Source organism: Eptatretus burgeri, chromosome 6 (assembly GCF_056783735.1).
Source record: "Eptatretus burgeri isolate ZD-2024b chromosome 6, Ebu_testis_v1, whole genome shotgun sequence".
Classification (NCBI taxonomy): domain Eukaryota; kingdom Metazoa; phylum Chordata; class Myxini; order Myxiniformes; family Myxinidae; genus Eptatretus; species Eptatretus burgeri.
Window position 1 is genome coordinate 3,169,959 of NC_140966.1, and position 20,581 is coordinate 3,190,539.

A 20,581-nucleotide genomic window follows, 5' to 3' on the forward strand; every position below is an offset into this window, starting at 1 on the left:
TGGGTGCAGGAAGTAAAGAAATAGGAACCTGGTCTTTTCAGTAAAGACAGAGTTGAATGTGTCACCACGAGCATAAGCAGCATCCATAATGACCCCATCATTCAATCATGAAGGAAGAGATGGTGAGCATGTTTGAGAGACAGACGACCAACGACCACCAAATTATTGTAGTCTGTTTGTCCATCCGTTGCGTTATCTCCTCCTCAATGGCTGTGCAGAAATTCACCAAACTTGGTAGTTATGATCTCCACTTGGCAAGAAGGTGCGACAGAACATTTTTGCGACAGAATTATGGGCACATTTGTATATATTTTTTAATGAAACTTTGTATATGCAGTCAAAATTGAGGGATGCAGGAAATATGTCACGATTTTTTGGTTTTGACACATAGTTCATGCCTGAGGGGGTGGGGACTTAAGGTCGCAGGGGTCAAAACAGAAGATTTTTTTTTTTATAGCTAAAAATTTGACATTGGGTCATTCCTGGTGGAACTTTTTGCCATCTTTAAGCTTTGTTTTAGGTGGGAAGCATTGGGGAATTGTTATGGTGTGCCATCAACTTCGCTCTCGCAGTTAATGGTAAGTGAGCTGTGAGTTCAGACTTCAGTTTGTTCTGATGTTGAGTTTTTGTATGTCTCAGGACATAAACACAATGGTTGTGAGCTTTACAGAGAGAGGATGCTGGTTACGATTGGTGAGGTTGGTTTTCCAGCGGGAAAAGGCAGGCTACTTTCAGGCAATTATCTCACTGCATGAATCATTGTACCAGCGATCAGATGTTGAACAGAATATCTGGAGTTGTGAAGTCATGTACTGATGAAGTCGATAATAATTTGTTGACAAATGAGTCCCAGGCACTATTGATGGTGAGAGATGAAGAGGTAGTGGACCAGTCAGTGGATGAGATGGCAGGCTTGAAGGCAAACCAATCTGTACTTGATTACACTACTGGACACGATAGTGCCTTGGTGGTTTAATGATGACCACCAGAGAAGCTGACACTTTTAAGAGAACATCTGAGGAGCCAAGGACAAGCTGTGGAAGATCCAAGGGGACTTTTGACATGGTCAAATATAGAAGACAGTGTGAGTTAGTCGGATAAATATTGGTTAGGAATCCAATAAATCGGATGAGGGCTGAAGTATCACCAAAGGTCTTGTGTGAAATACTATGGACAGTGCTGTGAGTACTGAGACAAAGCCAACTGGAATGTTGACAGTGGAAGTCACTGTGGATTAGGAAGACAATTGGGGTGAAAGGAAAGGAAGAAATCAAAGTTTACTGACACAGCCTCTTAAACAGTCATCAAACTTAAGAAGACAGTTGGCCATGCACATCAACAAGACTGCTAAGGAGCGAGGCATTGGTTTAGTGATATTCCAAATGGGTGGGTTTGTACAAATCAAGGCAGGGACTATGAGAATGAGAACTTTTGAATTGAACCATTGAGATCATTGTTAATTTTTCAATCAATTTTCTCATTATTTTGTCTTGTTTTCATGCTGGCATTACCTGTGCTTCTTTTTCTCTAATATTGTAAATCAACATACTTTTCGTTGTTACATTTAATGTCTCCCTAATTTAACCTCTGTACTCCTGTGTGGCGCATTCTACATGTGCAGCCTTTCGTCAGGCCTGAGACCAAGTTTTGGCCAACCATCGCACGGATTGATGACATCTATGGTGATCAAAATCTCGTCTGTACCTGTCCACCGATGGAGACGTACGAGTCACCATTTGCACGCTCACAACTGGCTTCATCTTGAATCTACTCTAATGTGAATGTCAAGGAAGCTATGCAGAGTTAGAAAGTAGCAGGAAGAGAAATAATAATTAAGTAGAGTAAAGTGTAGGGCAAGAACTCCTTGTAGGTAAATGTGTGGCAAAATCATCCTCCTCCATCATTTTGTTCAGCAAACTGAACTTTTTTTTTGAAACTGCCTGCTACACCATCGGCCAGAGAGCTCTCGAGATGGTCAGATACAGAACATATAACCAGGACTGAGGATATGATATGTGTCAGAGGGAGAATCTTGCCTCGTCTTCCATGCCAAGGACATGCTTAATCACTTTACTCTACACTGGCTGCTGAGCAAGGCAAGTGAGGAATGGGTTGGCTTTTATATTTGTTTGAATCGCATGGAGGAAGGGAATATTAACATACCAACTCTAAGGAATCAAGCACAAAGATTTGGAAATTTACTGGATGGAAGACCTTTTTCGTTTTGAGACAATGACCACCCTGATTGTTTCATGTAAAAAACTATGGGTACTGAAAGCATAAGAAACAAAATGCACTTTTTAAATAATAAACCTTGCAATTGAAGAGACCAAACTTGATGGAGTTCCAAACATTAGAGTGATAGCAAAGTGCATAATGCACATGCATGTGAATTTCAATGTTTGGTGCATTAGTCCATTTCCTGTTCAAGAGTTATAGTAAAATAATTATCGCTTCTGTGGGTAGAGTGGAGCAAATTATGAGAACTGTTGGGAGCTCCTTGGTGAAACAGTGGTGAATTTGAGATGAGGTGAGAGTAAGGGACAATGAGTGGGAAGATTTAATGATTTGGAATAATTTGGGCAGAATCGGATGGTGTTGGGTCGGAGAGACGGTTTCATTCCCTTTGCAATAAAATAAGGTGGTGGGATGCATTGTGCTGCAGAGAATTTTACAATGCTACTGATGTGGAGTTGAAAGGAAATCTTGTTCCAGAAAAACAATTTGATGAAGTGAAAACCTGTTGCTTGCTGATGTAAATTTGCAATGGCCACCATATCTTCTTGGTGCCCAAGCTTTTCATCAGTCACAATCATGAAAGAACCGAAGTGTTAAAAATTAGAATTCTCAGTTTCTACAAAGTGACATGAGATTTTACAAGATTCCAGAGATTTTTTTTTTTATGTGATTTTTGGCTCTGTTGGTGGATTTAAAAAAAAAAAGATTGTCAAATAGCATTTGCCTTGGCAGGGAGTTCCGTTTTGAGTGAAAATTGGTGTTCTTGTTTGTATTTTCTTCCTCTTCAAGATTGTGATATGTATTTTTTTTTGTCATTCTATACAAATTCCATCTTCCATGCCTGTCTACTTTCCTTCAACACTGTCTCTCTCTCTCTATCTCTATCTCTCTATCTCTCTATCTCTCTGTCTCTCTGTCTCTCTCTCTCATGTAAATCTTCCATTTTTCCTCTTTTGCTTTAATTATTCATCTTTTTTATGCCTCTCATTATGATTTGCTCTTTTTACTTAATTGGTTGTTTTATCCTTTTAAAAATTTTATTGCTTTGCTTTCCTCTGACATTGTCTCTTGTCCTGCAATGAAACCAGCACAATGATCTCCATAATAAATTGTCCGTAATGCTGTGATTGCATGCACAGAAACACCTCATTGGAAGAAGTGCCTTAACATGATGCCTTCAACATTTTAACTCTGTAACAGCTGTGAATATATGTTCCATTGCTCAATCCATTGCATTTGAAATATAAATTACTTAACTTTCATCATGGATCTGTTTATTTTGAACTATGTTCCTGGTTTGATGGAGTGAAAACTTAGCATGTAGAGACAAACTATGTCGAGAATATTTTATTAGTCCGTCCACCGTTCAGCAGAACACAGGGTTTTGCAATCACTTCTGTCTGTCTGTCTGTCTGGCTGTCTCCGTCTGTGCATCTGTCCGGGCTGTAACTTTTTACATTTGCGCTTTTGTCATCAAATTTTCAGCAAAGCTTTATTATGAGAATAAGGAGACATCAAATGAATAATTTTGTTCGAATAATTTTTCATTATTATTATTATTATTATTCTACCCTTTTTTTGGCCTTTTTTTTTCTTCATTAGTTTTTTTTAACATTTGTGTTTTTCTCAGCAGCCGCTTGTCCAAATGACACAATTTTCAGGGTATGAGCGACTCCCCCCACCCCACGTTCAAGAATATTGTATTTATAATTGTATATCCAGACAATAACATTTTTATCAATCGAGCTTTTATCATCAAATCTTCAACAACCTTTATGATGAGATTGTGGAGAACACAAATGAATAAAATGTTCAATTTTGTATATAACTTTAATTTTCATCGTTTAGTTCAAGTAAACAGTGGATGCGGACAGGCTTTGTAATAATAACAAGAAAGCATTTCAAAATGCACTCACCAAAGGAGAGGGTATTGCATTTGGGTGCGTTTGTTTGTTTGTTATCTTGCCAAAACGAAGTTTTTTTAAGATATGTTAGTCAGCTTGTATGTTTTTGTTATCTTGCCAAATTGAAGTTTTTGTAAGATATGTTAGTCAGCTTGTATGTTTTTTTTTTTTTTTTTTTGTCTGTAATCACGTATAAAAAATTCTGCAGAGCACAGTTATCATTGGAAATTTTTGTAACTTCGCATATCAGAGGCCTATAGAGGTCCCTTTCAGCACATAAAATTTTTAAGGTCAAGGTCAAAGGTCAAGGTCACTTTGTCGCAAATCAAGGGGGTCGACGAAACCCTTATTATTTGAGTAATTTTGATCGGATCGTCTTCAAACTTCATGGGAATATAGTTCATGGTCTGGCGCTCAGCTGATTAATTTTTGGTGGCGATTGGCTTGGACCTTCATAGTTAGCGCCTCAGGTCAAACATATTTGACCCCAAGGTCAAATTTTCAAGTTTTAGGAACCATATCGTGTAGTACCTCAAATTGAACACCTCGATGAGTGCTTTCTCGATATGTCAAGCTTGAGAGATTATGACGTCATTTGGTGACGTTATGAGGCAAACGCATATTTTTCATGGTTACTCTGTAGAACGATTCTCATCGGAATCTCTCGTAGGCTGATATTCCTCAAGGAGTCACTCCTGGTGGATAGCAGCTCTGCTCACCTCAGTGTGACCTTAAAGAAATCACACGTGGTCACCTTTTGGCATTGGTTTATTTGTTTGTTTGTTGGTCTGCAAAGAACTTTTATGTTTTTCTCTGCAACCGCTTGTCGGATTGAGGCGAAATTTTCACCATCGCTACGACTACTCATGTAGAACGTTTTAATGATTATGACCTCATAGGTAACTTGATGTAGCAGCCATATTGGAAAATCGGAAAAACTTTCGACGTTTGCATCTCTGAAACTGCACCAAGGAAAAAAATTTAAACTTGGCACATAGCAAGTACTCATGTGGAATGTGTGATCTTTTTCATGACGTCATCGGTGCCTTCATTATGATGTCATAATTGCATATGTAGAACAATACATCTGATGAGTATGAATATTTTTCATGGTCATTTTGGGATAAAATAGTCTACAGAAAAAAAATTGATGACGTCATCAGTCACGTGATTCGGCAGCCTTATTGTTTAAAAAAAAAAATCTTCTCTGAAGCGGCTAAACAGATCGAGGTGAAACTTCATATGTATTTCTACCTATCCATGAGGAACAAAAGGTTCACACATATGATGCCATAGGTCACATGGTTTGGCAGCCATATTGGATTGAAGAAAATATTAAATAATGTTTTCTCTGGAACCGCTTAATCAATTGACGTGAAACTTCAAATTTATGATCAAGTGGTGATGGTGGATACATGTTTCAAATTTCAACTTAATCGGATGAATGGTCTGGCAGGCAGAATTATTTAAGTTTTTTGATATGGGTTCTTTTTGTCTTTTTTTTTTTTTGAATAAGCCTCACTTGGCTGTGCCTGGATAGGGTAGAGTTGTAGCAGCTGAGATGTGAATCTTATCCAGGTTCCTCCTGATGACTTCATCTTTGCTTTTTGCTTGTTTGAGTTCCTTCTGATTCCTCCAATGCTGCACTGTACCTATTTGGTCTTCTATGTGATCTGAATTGAATTGATTTTTATCCCATTTTAAATTAAATTGAATAATGAATAATAACAATAGAAAAACGTCATGGGTTCGGGTCAGGTGTTCGATCAGAGAGGGGTTGCATCATAGCGGGACATCTTGGTACCCGGTCATCACTGCCAGCAGTTATAAAGTGGCAGTTCTAATGATGTCTCTTATTAATTACGTAACACACGAGTGCACAAACACCACACAAAATAAGTCCTGGTGAGAGTCTGCAATCTCTGATTGCTCTTTTTCTTGTTACTGATGTGATTCATGGAAAGAGTTAATACACTTGCCATTCATGAATATTGACAATAGAAGGACAAGAGCAAACAGTTGTGAAACTGACATCCAGGTGAGCCAGACAGAGACAGAGAAGAAAAGATCAGAAATGAATGGAAGGTCTTTTTGCAAATTGTTGTGACCTGTCACCATAAAACACTCATGGAGGCAGGAACAGGACTATAAATTCTAGTATTCGGATCTTAACCCAAATCTAATCGATTCGTCCTTATCACTCACAACCAAACGTGTTCACCAAGTTCCCTTCGAATCTGTCTATCCTGCACACAGACAGACAGACATGCAAACATGAGTGAAAACATTACTTCCATCCACTTTCAGTGGCAGAGGTAACAAACTAGAAACAAGTTTCACAGCTCAAAGAAAATGGAATGAAAATTTGGAAAACGGTGGTCAGTACACGAATGAAAATGAATGTATTTTTACTCTGAGATGCTGGAGATTAATGTATACTGGATACACTGTAGAATACAAATCAGAAAAGATGACATTGCAGAAGCATAGACGTATTTAACAATTAAATTCAAAAGAAGCAAAAAAAACTGCAGGGCAATAGTGATCCTGCAAACTTGCATATTATTTTGTTTTGTATGATTTCATTCCAGGCTTAACTTGAGTAAGCTATGAGAAGCAGTTGAAGGAGTCAGGACTTCATACATTAGAAAGGAGGATATGAGGTGATCTGATCGAGAAGTTGAAGATGATGAAGGGTATAGACAAAATAAGTGCAGAAGAGTTGTTCCGCAGAATATACAGTGATAGGATCAGAGGCCATAGCCTGAGATTAAATAAAATGAGAATGAAAACAGTAATAAGGCAAGGGTCTTTCACTCAGAGAGAAGTTAGAGCATGGAATGGTCTCCTTGGAAAGATAGTGACAGCAGAAACAGTAGGTAGGTTTAAATTGGAACTAGATAGGTAGTGAGAAGTATTGGAGATTGAGGGGTATAGGGATGTTGGCAGGACCCCCAATGAGGCTACCTGTCAGTAGCTTGCTCATGGATGGGTGACGGGATACATGTGCAGTGTTTGTGATGTCTGTGAGAGTGTCTCATCAAAAGGTGAATGTGCAGTCGGTGTTTGTGATGTTTACTCACCATACATGATGATGTTTACTCACCATACATGATGATGTTTACTCTGACATTGTCTCTTGTCAATTAATTTTATTCTAATAACAAAACTTTTAGTTTAGATATTAATTTTATTTGCGTATATCATAGCTCTCCTCCCCCCCCCCTCCTCCACTACGAAGTTCTGTTTATGTCCTGACAGATTTATTGAAACTGATGTTGGTGTAGCACAGGCATGATGGGCCGAATGGCCTTCTCTTGCGTCAAAATTCCTTGTTATTCCTTGCTATTATTATTTTGGATGCACAATTAATCTTCCATTTTCCTCTTAAATTTCATAGTATAAATTTCGTACAATCCCGAGCACTATTAATCTTTCCACCTCGTGAATTATTGAAAACATTCATTCCAAAGACATCATTGAAACTGAGCAATGTTTTGCCATAACTTTGGAAACAAATATTTATGAACAGTGATAAACTGGATGATAGTTTTAAACAAGCAGTTCTCCAGTCTGCATTATGAAGATAATTGATGAACATATGTCATAAAGCCTTCCTTCAAAATAAAGTATCTCCAATATCCCGACTTCAAGTACCTGGCTCGTGCCATTGGATTGATGACACACAGATAGATGACATTTACAGTGATATTTGACAGATTGATGGCATGTACAGTGATTACAGTAACTAGTATAAGCATAATTGAATGATTTGACAAAATGGTTTCATCATCTCAATGTGCAGCAAGTTGTATTAAAAGTGAGATGGTAAGTTTGGCCACAAAAAAGCAAAGACCTATAGGACTATACAGACTCTAAAATATGGCTTTTGAGACGTCATCATTGTATTATAACTGTGGCAATAATGGGAAAAGCTAAAATCATGATGTGATCCTTGATTTCAAGCTGTTAGGGTTAGCCTGAAAGTGTGAACAATATTTAATGTATAGAAATGCGAAGTGGATCTACAGACGAGGAAAGATAATAATGGATGCATGCCCAATGACAGCACAATGGATGGCCAGGCACAAATCAACTTGTCCTGGGCAGGAGGGTCAGTGAACCAAGAGGGCTTGAGTGAATAATTTGGCAGTCGCTCTCCAGCAGCGATCTAATCACTAAGAGCAACACGACCGCCACCACCTCACACCACCACCCATTCTGACCGTGATCTTGACAATAATCCTCGATCAGTATTTGTGTACTTACTCAACATTGTCACTAGCTTCCTCTACCTCGATTACAACCACACTCCAATGCCTCGGTAGCAGACCAATAGGTTTGAAGATCAACCACTCTTTCATAATTGGAGCTACCCTAACATTCCTCAAAACGCTGCCCTGAAGATTGGTTGCAGGTCATTTTCCGCGAGCCCTCAGTCACATGAAAGTGTGGATTTACAGAGTAATTCAGCAGTCTTCATAAGTTGATTCACATACTGTATTGTGTCCAGGGGTTTAAAAAGCAAGAAGATAAATGAGCAGAGAAACTAAATTTAAACAATGTAGCTGCTTGGCAAAACTTTTGTGAAGCAAATCAATCAAAATTAAAATCGAGCCTTGGCAAACACTTACACTCCATAAGCCATGTGAAAAGTCAAGTTATCAGGACATAAAATATGTGAAAACAAAAGCATAAAAGTAAGTAAAAGGGTATTGTGTCAATTAAATGAATGTTTCTTTAGAGAAGTCGAAAGTGAAATGGAAGGTGGTTAAAACCACTTGCAAACCAACCTCTCCCTCCCTCCTGGCTTCCCGAATCTAGACTTGATAGGAGCGTTTAGGGTACATAATGTGCGTCACTGCCACCTGAGAAATCACCAGAAATGGATAATATCATCGTTGCAAACCTGGATGCTTTTGCGAAATAAAAACAGACTTTTTAGGTTTGAAAGTTTGATTTTCCCCATGAGTGTTCCCATCTGAACTCCAGGCACCTGATGCAGGGTTTTTTGAGGTTCCACTCCCATTTCCCATTCGTGTTTGTCCTTTGTCTACGAATATTCATGCAATTCATGTTCAAGTACACTGATGTCTTCTAATGTCTTTGTCCTGAAAGTGATGTTTGTATAACTTCATCCATTATTCTTAGCTTGCTGTAAAAAGAAAAAAAAAAATGTTTGGGTTATCATGAACAAATGCTGAAACCATTCAAAGGTCATCGCTTCGATGCTTTAGTAATTTGATTATATATTATGTGCCTTCAAACATATGGAGACTTGGTTTATGGAGTTTTTGTTTGTTTGTTTTTGTTTACACTGTCGAGGCTCCTATGAGGGCAAACACAAAGAAATGCACAACAAGGTGAGCAGGAGACAAGAGGGGTGGGAGAGGGAAGTTAAAACAGTGGGGAACAGAGACCTGAGGGGATCTGTGGAAGGGAGAGGGATGGGGTGGGGTACACAGGGTAAACAAGATGGACACTACAAGGACTTTCAGGTCCTTACACTTTCGGGACTTTCAGGAAGGAAAGCAGGGAATTTGAAGGAGGTGGATTTGGGGTGGATTAATGGGGGTAGAAAAGATCATGGTTTTGGATGGGGGAAGATAAGAGATGGTGGTGACCAGCTGTTTTGAAGACCTGGAAGAAATAGTGGGATTGAAGAGAATGTGGGAGTTTGTTCCAAAGACAAGAAAAAAGAGGAATGAAAGAATGAAGGTGAGCAGTGATTCTTGATTTTGGTAGTTTTATCAGAAGGGGGTTGCTGGCGGACCTTGAGCACCCTGCAGAGATATGGGGAGGGGGGGACATATCTCAGACAGAGCATGGGGGAAGTGTGGGGGGGCGGAGAGAAGACTGGAGAAAACAGAAAGACCATCAACCTGCCTGTGTTGAGAGAGTGAGATACCCAAAGACTCAGTCTCATCACGGGAGATGCCAATGATTCTAAATGCCTTGGTTTCCACAGCGTGTAGCCGAGAAAGGCGAGAGGCTGGAGCACCAACCAAGAGGGGAGTGCAGTACTCCATCAGGCTGTGGACAAAAGCTTTGTATGTGGTCAAGAGCTCAGGTGTGGTGTGGAAGGACTTTGCACGACGAAGGATGCCCAGTCGGTGACTGGCTTTGGAGGCTAGGTTGGAAATGTGGCTTTTCCAAGAAAGATCATGGCAGATAGTGACACCCAACAGCTTGAAAGAAAGGACTTCTTCAAGAGAATTGGTGAGAAAGTATATGGGGGGAGGGGGCGGGGGTTCCAGACGGTCCTTTTGGAGAGACACAGTGAAAGTGTGAGATTTGTCCGGATTGAAAGACATGTTCCACGTGTTGGACCAGTTTGTGATTGTATTCAGATCCACAGAGAGTGAAACGGCTGCTACTTGCCAATGTGAGGGATAACAGATGGTACAGCAGAGGGTGAAATCATCAGCAAAGAGATAAATATGATTTTCCAGAGAATCAGAGAGATCATTGATGAAAACCAGAAAAATAACAGGGCCCAGAACGCTACCTTGAGGAACTCCAGCCTGGACAGGAAGAGGGGATGAAAGAACTCCATTTAGGGCCACACAGTGACTGCGACAGGAGAGGAAGTCTGCGAGCCACGAGTGGAGATGGCCTTGAATACCATGGGAAGAGAGTTTGGTGAGCAGGTCAGGGTGCCAGACCGTGTCAAATATGTCTAGGGATATGGCTCTGATTTCATGTCTGGCATTGAGGACCTCCATCCATTGGTGGGAGAGCAGAAGCAGCATAGCCAAGGTAGAGTGACCTGGTCTGAATCCAAATTGATGATCAGAAATCAAGCCATTGGAGAAGAGGAAGGATTTGATGTCTGAAGCGATGATGGATTCCATAACCTTGCAGATGATTGGGAGAAGGCTGATTGGTCTGTCGTTGCAGGGATATGTTTTTTGCACCTTTTTGGCAGGGCAGTGATGTTTGCTGATTTCCAAGCAGATGCCAGATGACCTTGAGCAAATGAGAGGCCGAGATGGTGATTAAAACAGAGAGGGTGAGCAAGAGGAGCAGAGCAGGTTTTTCGGACACATGGGCTCATGCCATATGGACTGGTTGCAGTATCTGATTCGAGGTTTGACAGCAAGCTCTCCACCTTGTCAGGAGAAAAGGACACAGAGTCTAGGGCAGTTGGGTGTGACTGGGTAAGGTGGGTACAGAAAGCGATGGGTTTGGGACACAAGATCTAGAAGCAAACACCGAGTTTAGGCATTCAGCCTTTTCACGTGCGTTATCAGCAGTGCGGCCATTTGAGGTAAGGGAGGGGATGGAGGGGGAACATACACCAGAAACAGATTTAACTGGATGCCACCAGGATTTGGATGACGGAGAGAGGTTTGAGAGTTCAGACTTGAGATGAGAAAGATGTTGTTTTCTGGCTCTCCTGAGGGTAGATACACACTTGTTCCGAGCTTTGTGGAAGGAACTGAGATTGCCTTCAGTTGGGTTTGCTTTCCATGAGGCAAAGGCAAGTTGTTTCAGGACAACTGCCTCACCACAAGCTTCAGTGAACCAAGGGCGGGAGGAAGGGTAGGACAACTGAAGATGAGAGGGGATAAATGTGTGTATGAAAGAACAAGTTTCTATGAAAGAATTCCCAGGACGAGTTGATGTCCAGAAATGTGTAACCAGTCGAGATGTTTGATGGCTGCTTGGAGACACTGCCAGTCGGCTTGAGTGAACTGCCAGACTCGACGGCGCTAAGGTGGTTCTCTGATAACAGCCAGAGAGATGTTCACTTTGATAAGGACGTGGTCAGAAGAACCGATTGGAGTGGAAGAAGAGCAGCAGATATTTTCAGGGAAATTCGTCAAAATCAGATCCAGAAGAGATGGAGTACCATTGCCTGAGATCCGGGTCGGGAAGTTGACCGATTGAGTCAGTCCCAATGAGTCACAGAAAGCTTTTGCTGAGGTGCCATGACAGGTGAAAGAGGTACCCACACCAAGCCAACTGGCAGGATGACGATTGAAGTCGCCACATATGAGGAAGAGAGAGTTTGTATGAGAAGATAGAAGTTGGTCCATGTTTTTGGATAGTGAGGTGTAAATAGAGTCATCAGTGTTTGGTGGACATTACAGTACACATATAAACATGAGGTGGGAGTGGAGGGGAAGCCATATCTAGAGGTATTCCTTGGGGGGTGTGGGGAAGACAGGGCAGTGCACGGAGAGTGAGGAATAGAGTCTTTGATGAAGAGAGCAACTCCTCCACCAGGACGAGGCTCAGGTTTGTCAAACCAGAGGAGGGAGTAACCAGGGAGTGATACTTGGGAGTCAGAGCGTTTTGAAGGAGGAAAGTTTCTGTTGGGCAGATTATGTCTGGTTTATCAGTGGCAACCTGTATGGAAAGAACTGTCAGGTTTGAGCGAAGGCCCCAGATGTTTGATGTCCACACTGTTAAGGAAGAGGGAGGGGAGGAGGTTTTGGGTGCAGGGGAGGGGAGGGAGAAGGTAGGACGAGGGGGGAGGGGGAGGTAAGGAGAGTTATTGAAAAAGTGTGGGGGATTGCAGAACAGGTTGGGGAGGGGGCTGGATTATTGAGGAGAAAAGGCTCGGTGGTGATGGGTTTTTAGACTGTGGGGAATAATAAGAGAGGGGGCAGAGGGCAGTTGAGGATTGGAGGAGGTGGAGTGATGAGGTGGAAGAGAGAGGGTGGAGGACGGAGCCACTTTTGTGGATGTGCGGGGAGCAATCTTTGGGAAGGGGGAGTGAGGAGGAAGATTGGAGGGAGAATAGTGAGAAGGGAGAGGTGAGGGAGAAGGTTGAGTGGGGGAGTTTTTGAGAATGGTGAGAGGGAATCTTGGAGTGGGAAGAGTGTGAAAGTTGCTTTGCAAGGGAGAGTTGAGAGGGAGGGGAGACGATGACAGCAGGCACAGCCAAGATGCAGTAGGGCGATGGGAGAGGTGGTGAGAGGGGAAGGATGAGACTTGGTGGAGGTATGTTGAAGAAGGGAACAGGCAGGGGGAGGTACAAGATTTGAGGTGTTGAGAAGAGGGGGAGGTATGCTGAGAGGAAGGAAGGAGCATGTTTGTGGTGGTGAGTGTACTGATTGAGAGAGTGAGATATCTGTTTGGTTCGAATGGAGTTTTGGAGTTACAGTCATTGATGAATGATGAAATACCATCTGTGCTTTACAGTTAAGTCTGTGCGATTTGATGTCATTATTTGCACAGTCACATCACATCGGTGTACAGGACAGTAGGTCTTCCTGTAGATTTCCCGGTCTTCACAACATTGATTAAATAGAACTTGAACATGACTGCACGTGTTCTGGAGACTGGACTATGAACCTTTGGTTCCACCAGTTTGGTGGAACCTCCATCATTTTAAACATTCCAATTAGACCTCTTTGTAATCATCTTTCTAAATGGAAGTGCAGTCTCTTTAGTCTTGAAATATATCTGGCAGCTCTATGCTGAGCCCGTTTCGTAGCAGCTACGTCCTTCCTCAGACACAGCCACCAAAACTGAACACAAATCAAAACGAGGTCTCACTAAAGTCCTGCATAATATTACACCACCTCCTACGATCTACGGATTATGCTTCTGTTGATACAATCTAATATCCGATTAGCTTTTCCTGTTGCTGCCTGCCATTGTGCTGACTGCTTGAGTCCTGGATCTACAATTGCCCTTAGATACACTTTGCAGCAACATTCAAAACTGCTTCTTGCATTACGTAGTCCCTATTTCTATTATTCCTGCTCCTGCCCAATACCTTACATTTTCTGACATCCAATGACATGTGCCACTTCTATGCCCCCTGCACTGTGTGTAGGCTTTCCTGGTCATCTGCTACTCTACTTTTACTATCTACCTGACATCCAAGCTCGGTGTAATCTGTGAAGTGAGAAAGTCTCCTTTCTACCACTGCTTTCCAAATTGTCAGAATAAAATTCACAAAATATAGTGTCTGTTTGTCTGTATGTCTGTGGCTGATGCATTCAATGGTTACTTATCCAATTTCAACCAAACTTGCATGGCGATGAGGGGTCATAAGACAAAGGTTGTAGCTACTTGGTTTACCACCTCCATACCCCCCTTCCCAGGGGGTCTGAAGATGGGGCAGATGCAAATTCTCGATGTAAATGTGTACTGGTGTCATGCCGCTCGCGGTGGTGGGAGAGGGTATTATGAATGAAACTTGGGCGGACTTAAATGTATCACATGTAAGATGTCTTCACATTACTGTCGCAATAGCTTTGCCTATGTTGCTTTAAGCTTGACTGTAAAAAAAAAAAATTGTCATGTTTGGAAGAATTCTCATGTTTTGTTGTCTTCTTCTCCTTAGGAAAACACCATGTTAAGGTGTATAGATAGCAGCTTGAGAATTGTTACACATCATTATGACGTTTATCCAAGGCCGCTTCCAATAACAAAAGTAATAACAACGACAATATTATTAACAAAAATAATGGTAATAATAATTGGCAATAATAATAAGGATAATATCACATGATCCCCTTGACGCTCCTATAGGGAGCAAATGTTTGCAGTCAATTTAAATTACAACTATAATCCATCCCAAAATACAAAGCACATCCGCCTCTGCTTTGTACTCGAACTAAACTTAACAACTAAAAAATAAAAAAAAAATGTTAAAAATATTAAATTAGTGTTCTCCAGATTCTTATAGCAAAAGTTTGTTAAAAATTTGATGACAAAAACTCAAATATTATGGTAAATAAAGAAACGGGGAAGCAATTACAAAACTGGGCCATGTCGCACTGCGTGGATGAGCTCATAAGGCCTATTTCCATTCACAGTGACTTTGCCCTTTGACATTTTGACCCAATTATTAATTAGTCCTCTCCATGTTCTCATAATAAAGGTTTGTTGAAAATTTGATGACAAAAACTAAAAATTGTTTAAAAAAAAAAATAGAAGTTATGTCCTGCACAGACATGTTGACAGACAGACAGATAGACACACATGTGATTGCAAAACCCCATCTCCCTCTGTGCAGTGGATAGGCTAATTCCAACAGTGGTCTCAGTATTTTTCCCAGAGGTACTCCATTGTTGATTTTGATGCACTGCACAGTACCATACTCTTTCCGGAACATTTGTGCTGCCGAAGCAATTTCTTGGAAATGGTTATACTGGTATGGGTGGTTTGCCATTGATTTTGCAGCATTGTTTGTCCATGCTCTACCCTATAAATGTTGAGCGTCAAGCAAGGAAGCATCATGTTCCATTTGTGAAGCCTTTGGGATGATTCGGTTGGCGTTTTAACCACCGACCTCCCAGACTCAGAATCTAATGCAGTACAATCTCGATGTTCTCGAATTTGTTCATTCGCATAAGTCGCAGAATTTCTCTCCTCCACCGAAAGTCCTGTTCTCTCCCTTCCGAGTTAAACACGCAACAGTTCTGCCAAGTTTGATGGTGATCGTTGATGGACTGCAATCTTCAAGTCTCACCATAAATGTTCAAATGGGTTCAAGTCAGGACTTTGACTGGGCCACTCAAGAACATTTTCTTTTTATTATTATTCAGCCACTCCAGTGTGGCTTTAGCTTTGTGCTTTGGATCATTGTCCTGCTGAAATGTGAATCTCCTATCCAGTTTCAGATTCATGGCTGACTCAAACAGGTTTTCATCAAGGATTCTCCAAGACTTTAAACCATCCATTGTCCCTTCTATCCTAACAAGCTTGGCAGTCCCTGCTGATGAAAAGCAGCCCCATAACATGATGCTGCCACCACCATGCTTGACAGGAGAGATGATGTTAACTGGGTGACGTGCAGTATTAGGTTTGCACCAGACGTAACGCTTTGAATTTAGACTAAAAAGTTCAATTTTTATCTCGTCTGACCACAAAACTTTTCTCCACGTGCCTGCAGTATCATAAAGATGCTTTTTCACAAACTCCATCCGAGCTTTTAGATGCGTTTTTTTTCAGTAATAGCTTCTTCCTTGCCACATGTCCGTGGAGACCAGCTTTGTGAAGAGAACAGAATATTGGTGATTGATGAACACTGACCCCAATCTTGGACATAGAGTCTTGCAGATCTTTCAAAGTCATTGTTGGATTTGCTGTCATATCCTGAACCAGTTTCCTGCTTGCCTGGCTGCTGAGTTTGGATGAGAAACTTGATCTGAGTAGAGTATGGGTGGTATGTTACATCTTCCACTTCTTAAAGATGGATTTCACCAAACTCAAAGGGATAATGAGTGGCTTAGAAATCTTCTTATAACCCTGTCATGAACGGTGCTTCTCCACCACTTTATGTATGACTTCTTTGGAAAACTCCTTGGTCTTCATGTTTGCCTTTTTTGGTTGACCAAGTGAGTTGCACCTGAAACCTCTTTAGAGAAGTTAGGGAGATTAATTTTAAACCACTTATTACATACAGTGAAACCTTTTAAACAAATAATTTGCTCCTGAAGTGATTTAGGGTTCATTAGGTAAAGGGTTTGAATACTTATGAAACTGAGAATCATCTGATTTTCTCTGTTAATCTGACTTGTTCACATTTTATCTGCATTTTTTTTTTTTAGCTTTATCACTTTGGAGTAGTTTTGAAGATTCTACATATTAAGTTTGATTTGAAAGCATCATGAAACTAGAAGGGCACTTGGTAGAGCGCATGCCTCCTCCACACTATGCCTGGTCCAGGATAACATATCAAGCCCAATAAATTTTTGAGATATCGTGCTATATATCGTATTTGGCCCCATCTCTCAACGGTGAAGAATCACTTTAAAAACGAAATAATTCTCGTATCCAGATCCGGATTCGGATCTTCAACAAAATCGAATGACTTCGTCCTTGTCACACACCCAACCTGTCCACCAAGTTTCGTCCGAATCCGTCCACAACTTTTTGAGATATCCTGCACACGAACAGACAAACAATCAGACAGACAGGGGTGAAAACCTAACCTCCTTGCACCTTTGGTGGTGGAAGTAATAATCTCAGGTGGCATCAAAATGTGAAAACTTTGGAGGGGGTGAATACTTTTGCAGGCCACTGTATGCATGTAACGTATGTATGTATAGCATCCCCACGAGGTGTGTGTGTGCTGACCCAGAAGTGGATGACAAACTGAAGCTAGAATTAAATTTTAATGATATATGTGCACAAAAGTGATTTATTTAGAGGGTAATTAAATTATGCAACTATCACAGAACATGTTTAAATGAGCTGGTTGAGAAGAACAGTTCTTAAGTGCTGTCATAGATGGGCTCTTCAGCTCGTAATAATAATGACAATAAATGCCCCACCACCTACCCCTCTCCTATTGACTGCTCCCGAAGGAAGCGGGTGTCTCCAGTCAATGCAAATTACAATGTCGTCCCCTATTTCTATTATGAAACAAAATCCACATAATGTCTGACACACGAGAACATATTGGTCCCATTGCATTTTTCAAATATCATGCTATACAGTACTATTTCGTTTTTGGCCCTATCTCTCAATGGTGAAGAATCACTTAAAAAATTAAATAATTCTCGTATCCAGATCCGGATTCGGATCTTCACCAAAATCAAATCAATTCGTCCTTAACCACACACACGACCTGCCCACAAAATTTCATCCAGATCCGTGCATAGCTTTTTGAGATATCTTGCACACAAACAAACGGACAAACAAACAAGAAAAAGACGTCCTCCAGAGCATGACACTTTCAAAATACACCCCCTCCCTCTCCAGAGGTTGCCATGGATACATCAAATTGTCCATTTCATTAAAATTAAAATTCACTATCGTAATCAAAGCTCAGGTTAATCGCATGAAAATTGATTATTTTTCAGATTTAAATTGATGATTTTAGAAGTTTGACCTTTTACCTTTTAACTTCAAAAATAGTTGCTTTCCTAATTCAGTGATGGACTATGCAAATACTGTTCAACTTTCAAATTAATCGGCTGTAAAGTTTTTAGTTTTTTAGTTTTTGGAGGAGGTATGTGCTCTACCAAGTGCCCTTCTAGTTTCATGATGCTTTCAAATCAAACTTAATATGTAGAATCTTCAAAACTACTAATGATTTTTCATTTGAAAATTGATGATTTTAGTACCTTGACCTTGAGTTGACCTTTGACCTTTTGACCTCAAAAATAGTTGGCTTCTCATTCCAGTGACACAACATGCAAATCTTGTTCAAATTTCATGTCAATCGGATGAAAAATGACGATTTTAGAAATCTGACCTCAAGTTGACCGAGATGTTTGACCTCAAAATCAATAGGCTTTTCAGTTGAGACTACCTCCACAACTTTGTAAAGTTTCATGACGATTGGTTTAAAATTGTGACATGTTCGTGATAAACAGACAGACAGACAGACAGAATAACAAGAAGACGTCATCGTGCAGATCACGATACTTGCAAAATCAATGAAACAAATTTGACCTCAAAGATATATAATTGGTGGTTGAATTCAATAATCTGAAATATAAATCTTCTTTAAAATTCAGGTGAATCGGATGAAAATTGACAATTCTAAAATTCGGCCTATGTTGACCTTTTTGACCAATGTGGACCTCCAAAATAATTGGCTCATTGAATTCAGTGACCTGAAATAAAGATATATATATATATATATATATATATATATATATATATATATATATATATATATATATATATATATATATATATATATATATATATCTTCTTCAAATCGCAAGTCAATCGGATGAAAATTGAGGATTTTAGAAATCTCACCAAGGTTGTTGACCTTTGGCCTATGTTGACCTTTTGACCTCAAAAACGATAAGCTTCTTCCTTTTGACAAGAATGCAAGTAACAAACAAACAGACAGAGAGGGATGAAAACATGACCTCATTCACCTTCGGTGGTGGAAGTAATTACAACAGCAGTCGAAGTCGTTTCCCCTGAGGTCCTGCATGACTTACAACTTTGCAGTCTGACATCCTCTCTTGGCAACCAGTATTTTCTTTCTATCCCTTAGCCAATTCTCAATCCAGTTTGCTGCTCCACTAATGACTCCACAATCCCTAACCGTTACTAACAACCTTATATGTGCTGCCTAAATTATCAAACATCATTTGGGTGTCTCCTGTCCCTGGTATATTACTTCCACTGCACTCTCTTCACCGACTCAATAAGCTGTTTCACCTCCCCCTTTTCCCCATTGTGAAACAACATACTCAAACATGTTGCACCACCGTGTGTCCCATTAGAAGGTGGTTCGTTTACCGCAATCCAACTTTCAGTTGAATACATTTAATGGGAGCCTCACTTGGCTACAAGTATAGCAATCTCTCTTCGTCAGCAATGCTTCATTGTAAGATGTGTACATCGCATGGCTGAGCTGCATGTAGCAAACACAGTAAGAACAGATGCTACAATCGTTATGATATCTATTAAACAGTCGTTACTCGTTATCTGAATTGTCTTTTTTTAATTTCCCTGCTCACAAACTGAAAATGATCATCGCCCTCACAAACAATGTTTCAGTGAAATTTGGGTCCCGGATCAGAATGCAGCCTCCTGGAATAACCAGCCAAAAAAAAAAAAAAATCAGGCTGAAATACATTAAGAATTTAAATATATAGTCTCGTACAAATTCTTTTTTTTCACTTTTGTTTAAGGTCATCTCAATGCTTTATCATAATTGGGAAGAGGTTTTCATATAATTCCTATTAGTCGAGGTGGAGTGGGTGGGTGGGGGAAGGGGAAAGGGAGGCATTGGACCCTGAGGATCCCAAGCCACCGCCTTAACCACTAAGCCACACCAGGCTCATAGTCAAGGGTATCCTAATGAAAGTGTAAAATTTCCCTTTTCAATGCTGAAAAAGTTTCCTTTACATGACTTGGAGGGAATTATTTTCATCAAGAAAAGCTTTTTGTGGTGTTGAAAGTACTTTGTAAAGGAAAGTGCCCTTCCATGAAGAAATGCGAGTCCCTTTCCTCTCAAGATTGCCCTTTTCATGGTGAAATTTCGAGGAAAACAAATCCTTTATGGTACATTTTCTCAAGGTCTTGCTATTGGAGGATATTCCAAATCAGAGTAACCTCGAGCAGCTTCTTCTACTGAAAACCGAGGATGTACCTGAACGGCAGCAGTGAGTTCAACATGGACAATACCTGAGCCACGACATAGTCAATGAATTGATGGAAATCAGAGGGAATACGGAATACAGTTTCCAGGTCAATCCTAGAGGACATGCAGAAGTCTCAACTTCTCAGTTTGATAGCAGATGAATCCAGGGATATCAGCAAACACAAACAAACAGCAGCTTACCTGTGCATTGAGATGGATAAATCTGACACATGGCGGTAAATGAGGACTTCCTCATGATGTAATGTACGGGTTGGATGAAACTGATGTTCAAACTGTGACTTTTGCTCTGAAGGAAGGACATCTTGCCTCATTGCAACTTGAAGTTAGAAAACTGCAGATGGCAATTGTATACGACGGTGCAGCTATTATGTCTGGTACCATTGGTGGGGTG

General features: G+C 40.5%; 1 protein-coding gene across 2 annotated transcripts in view; it reads left to right on the top strand.

The window, feature by feature from the left end:
• Positions 1-3,500, top strand: part of GLDC (glycine decarboxylase) — a 188,413-nt gene extending 184,913 nt beyond the window's left edge. For both annotated transcript variants that reach the window (XM_085883719.1, XM_085883720.1), the window contains one exon: positions 1,622-3,500. In XM_085883719.1, coding sequence (XP_085739845.1) covers positions 1,622-1,765 — 144 coding nt within the window. In that variant the 3' untranslated portion in view covers positions 1,766-3,500. The remainder of the gene's footprint in view (positions 1-1,621) is intronic.
• The last annotated feature ends 17,081 nt before the right edge of the window (positions 3,501-20,581 follow it).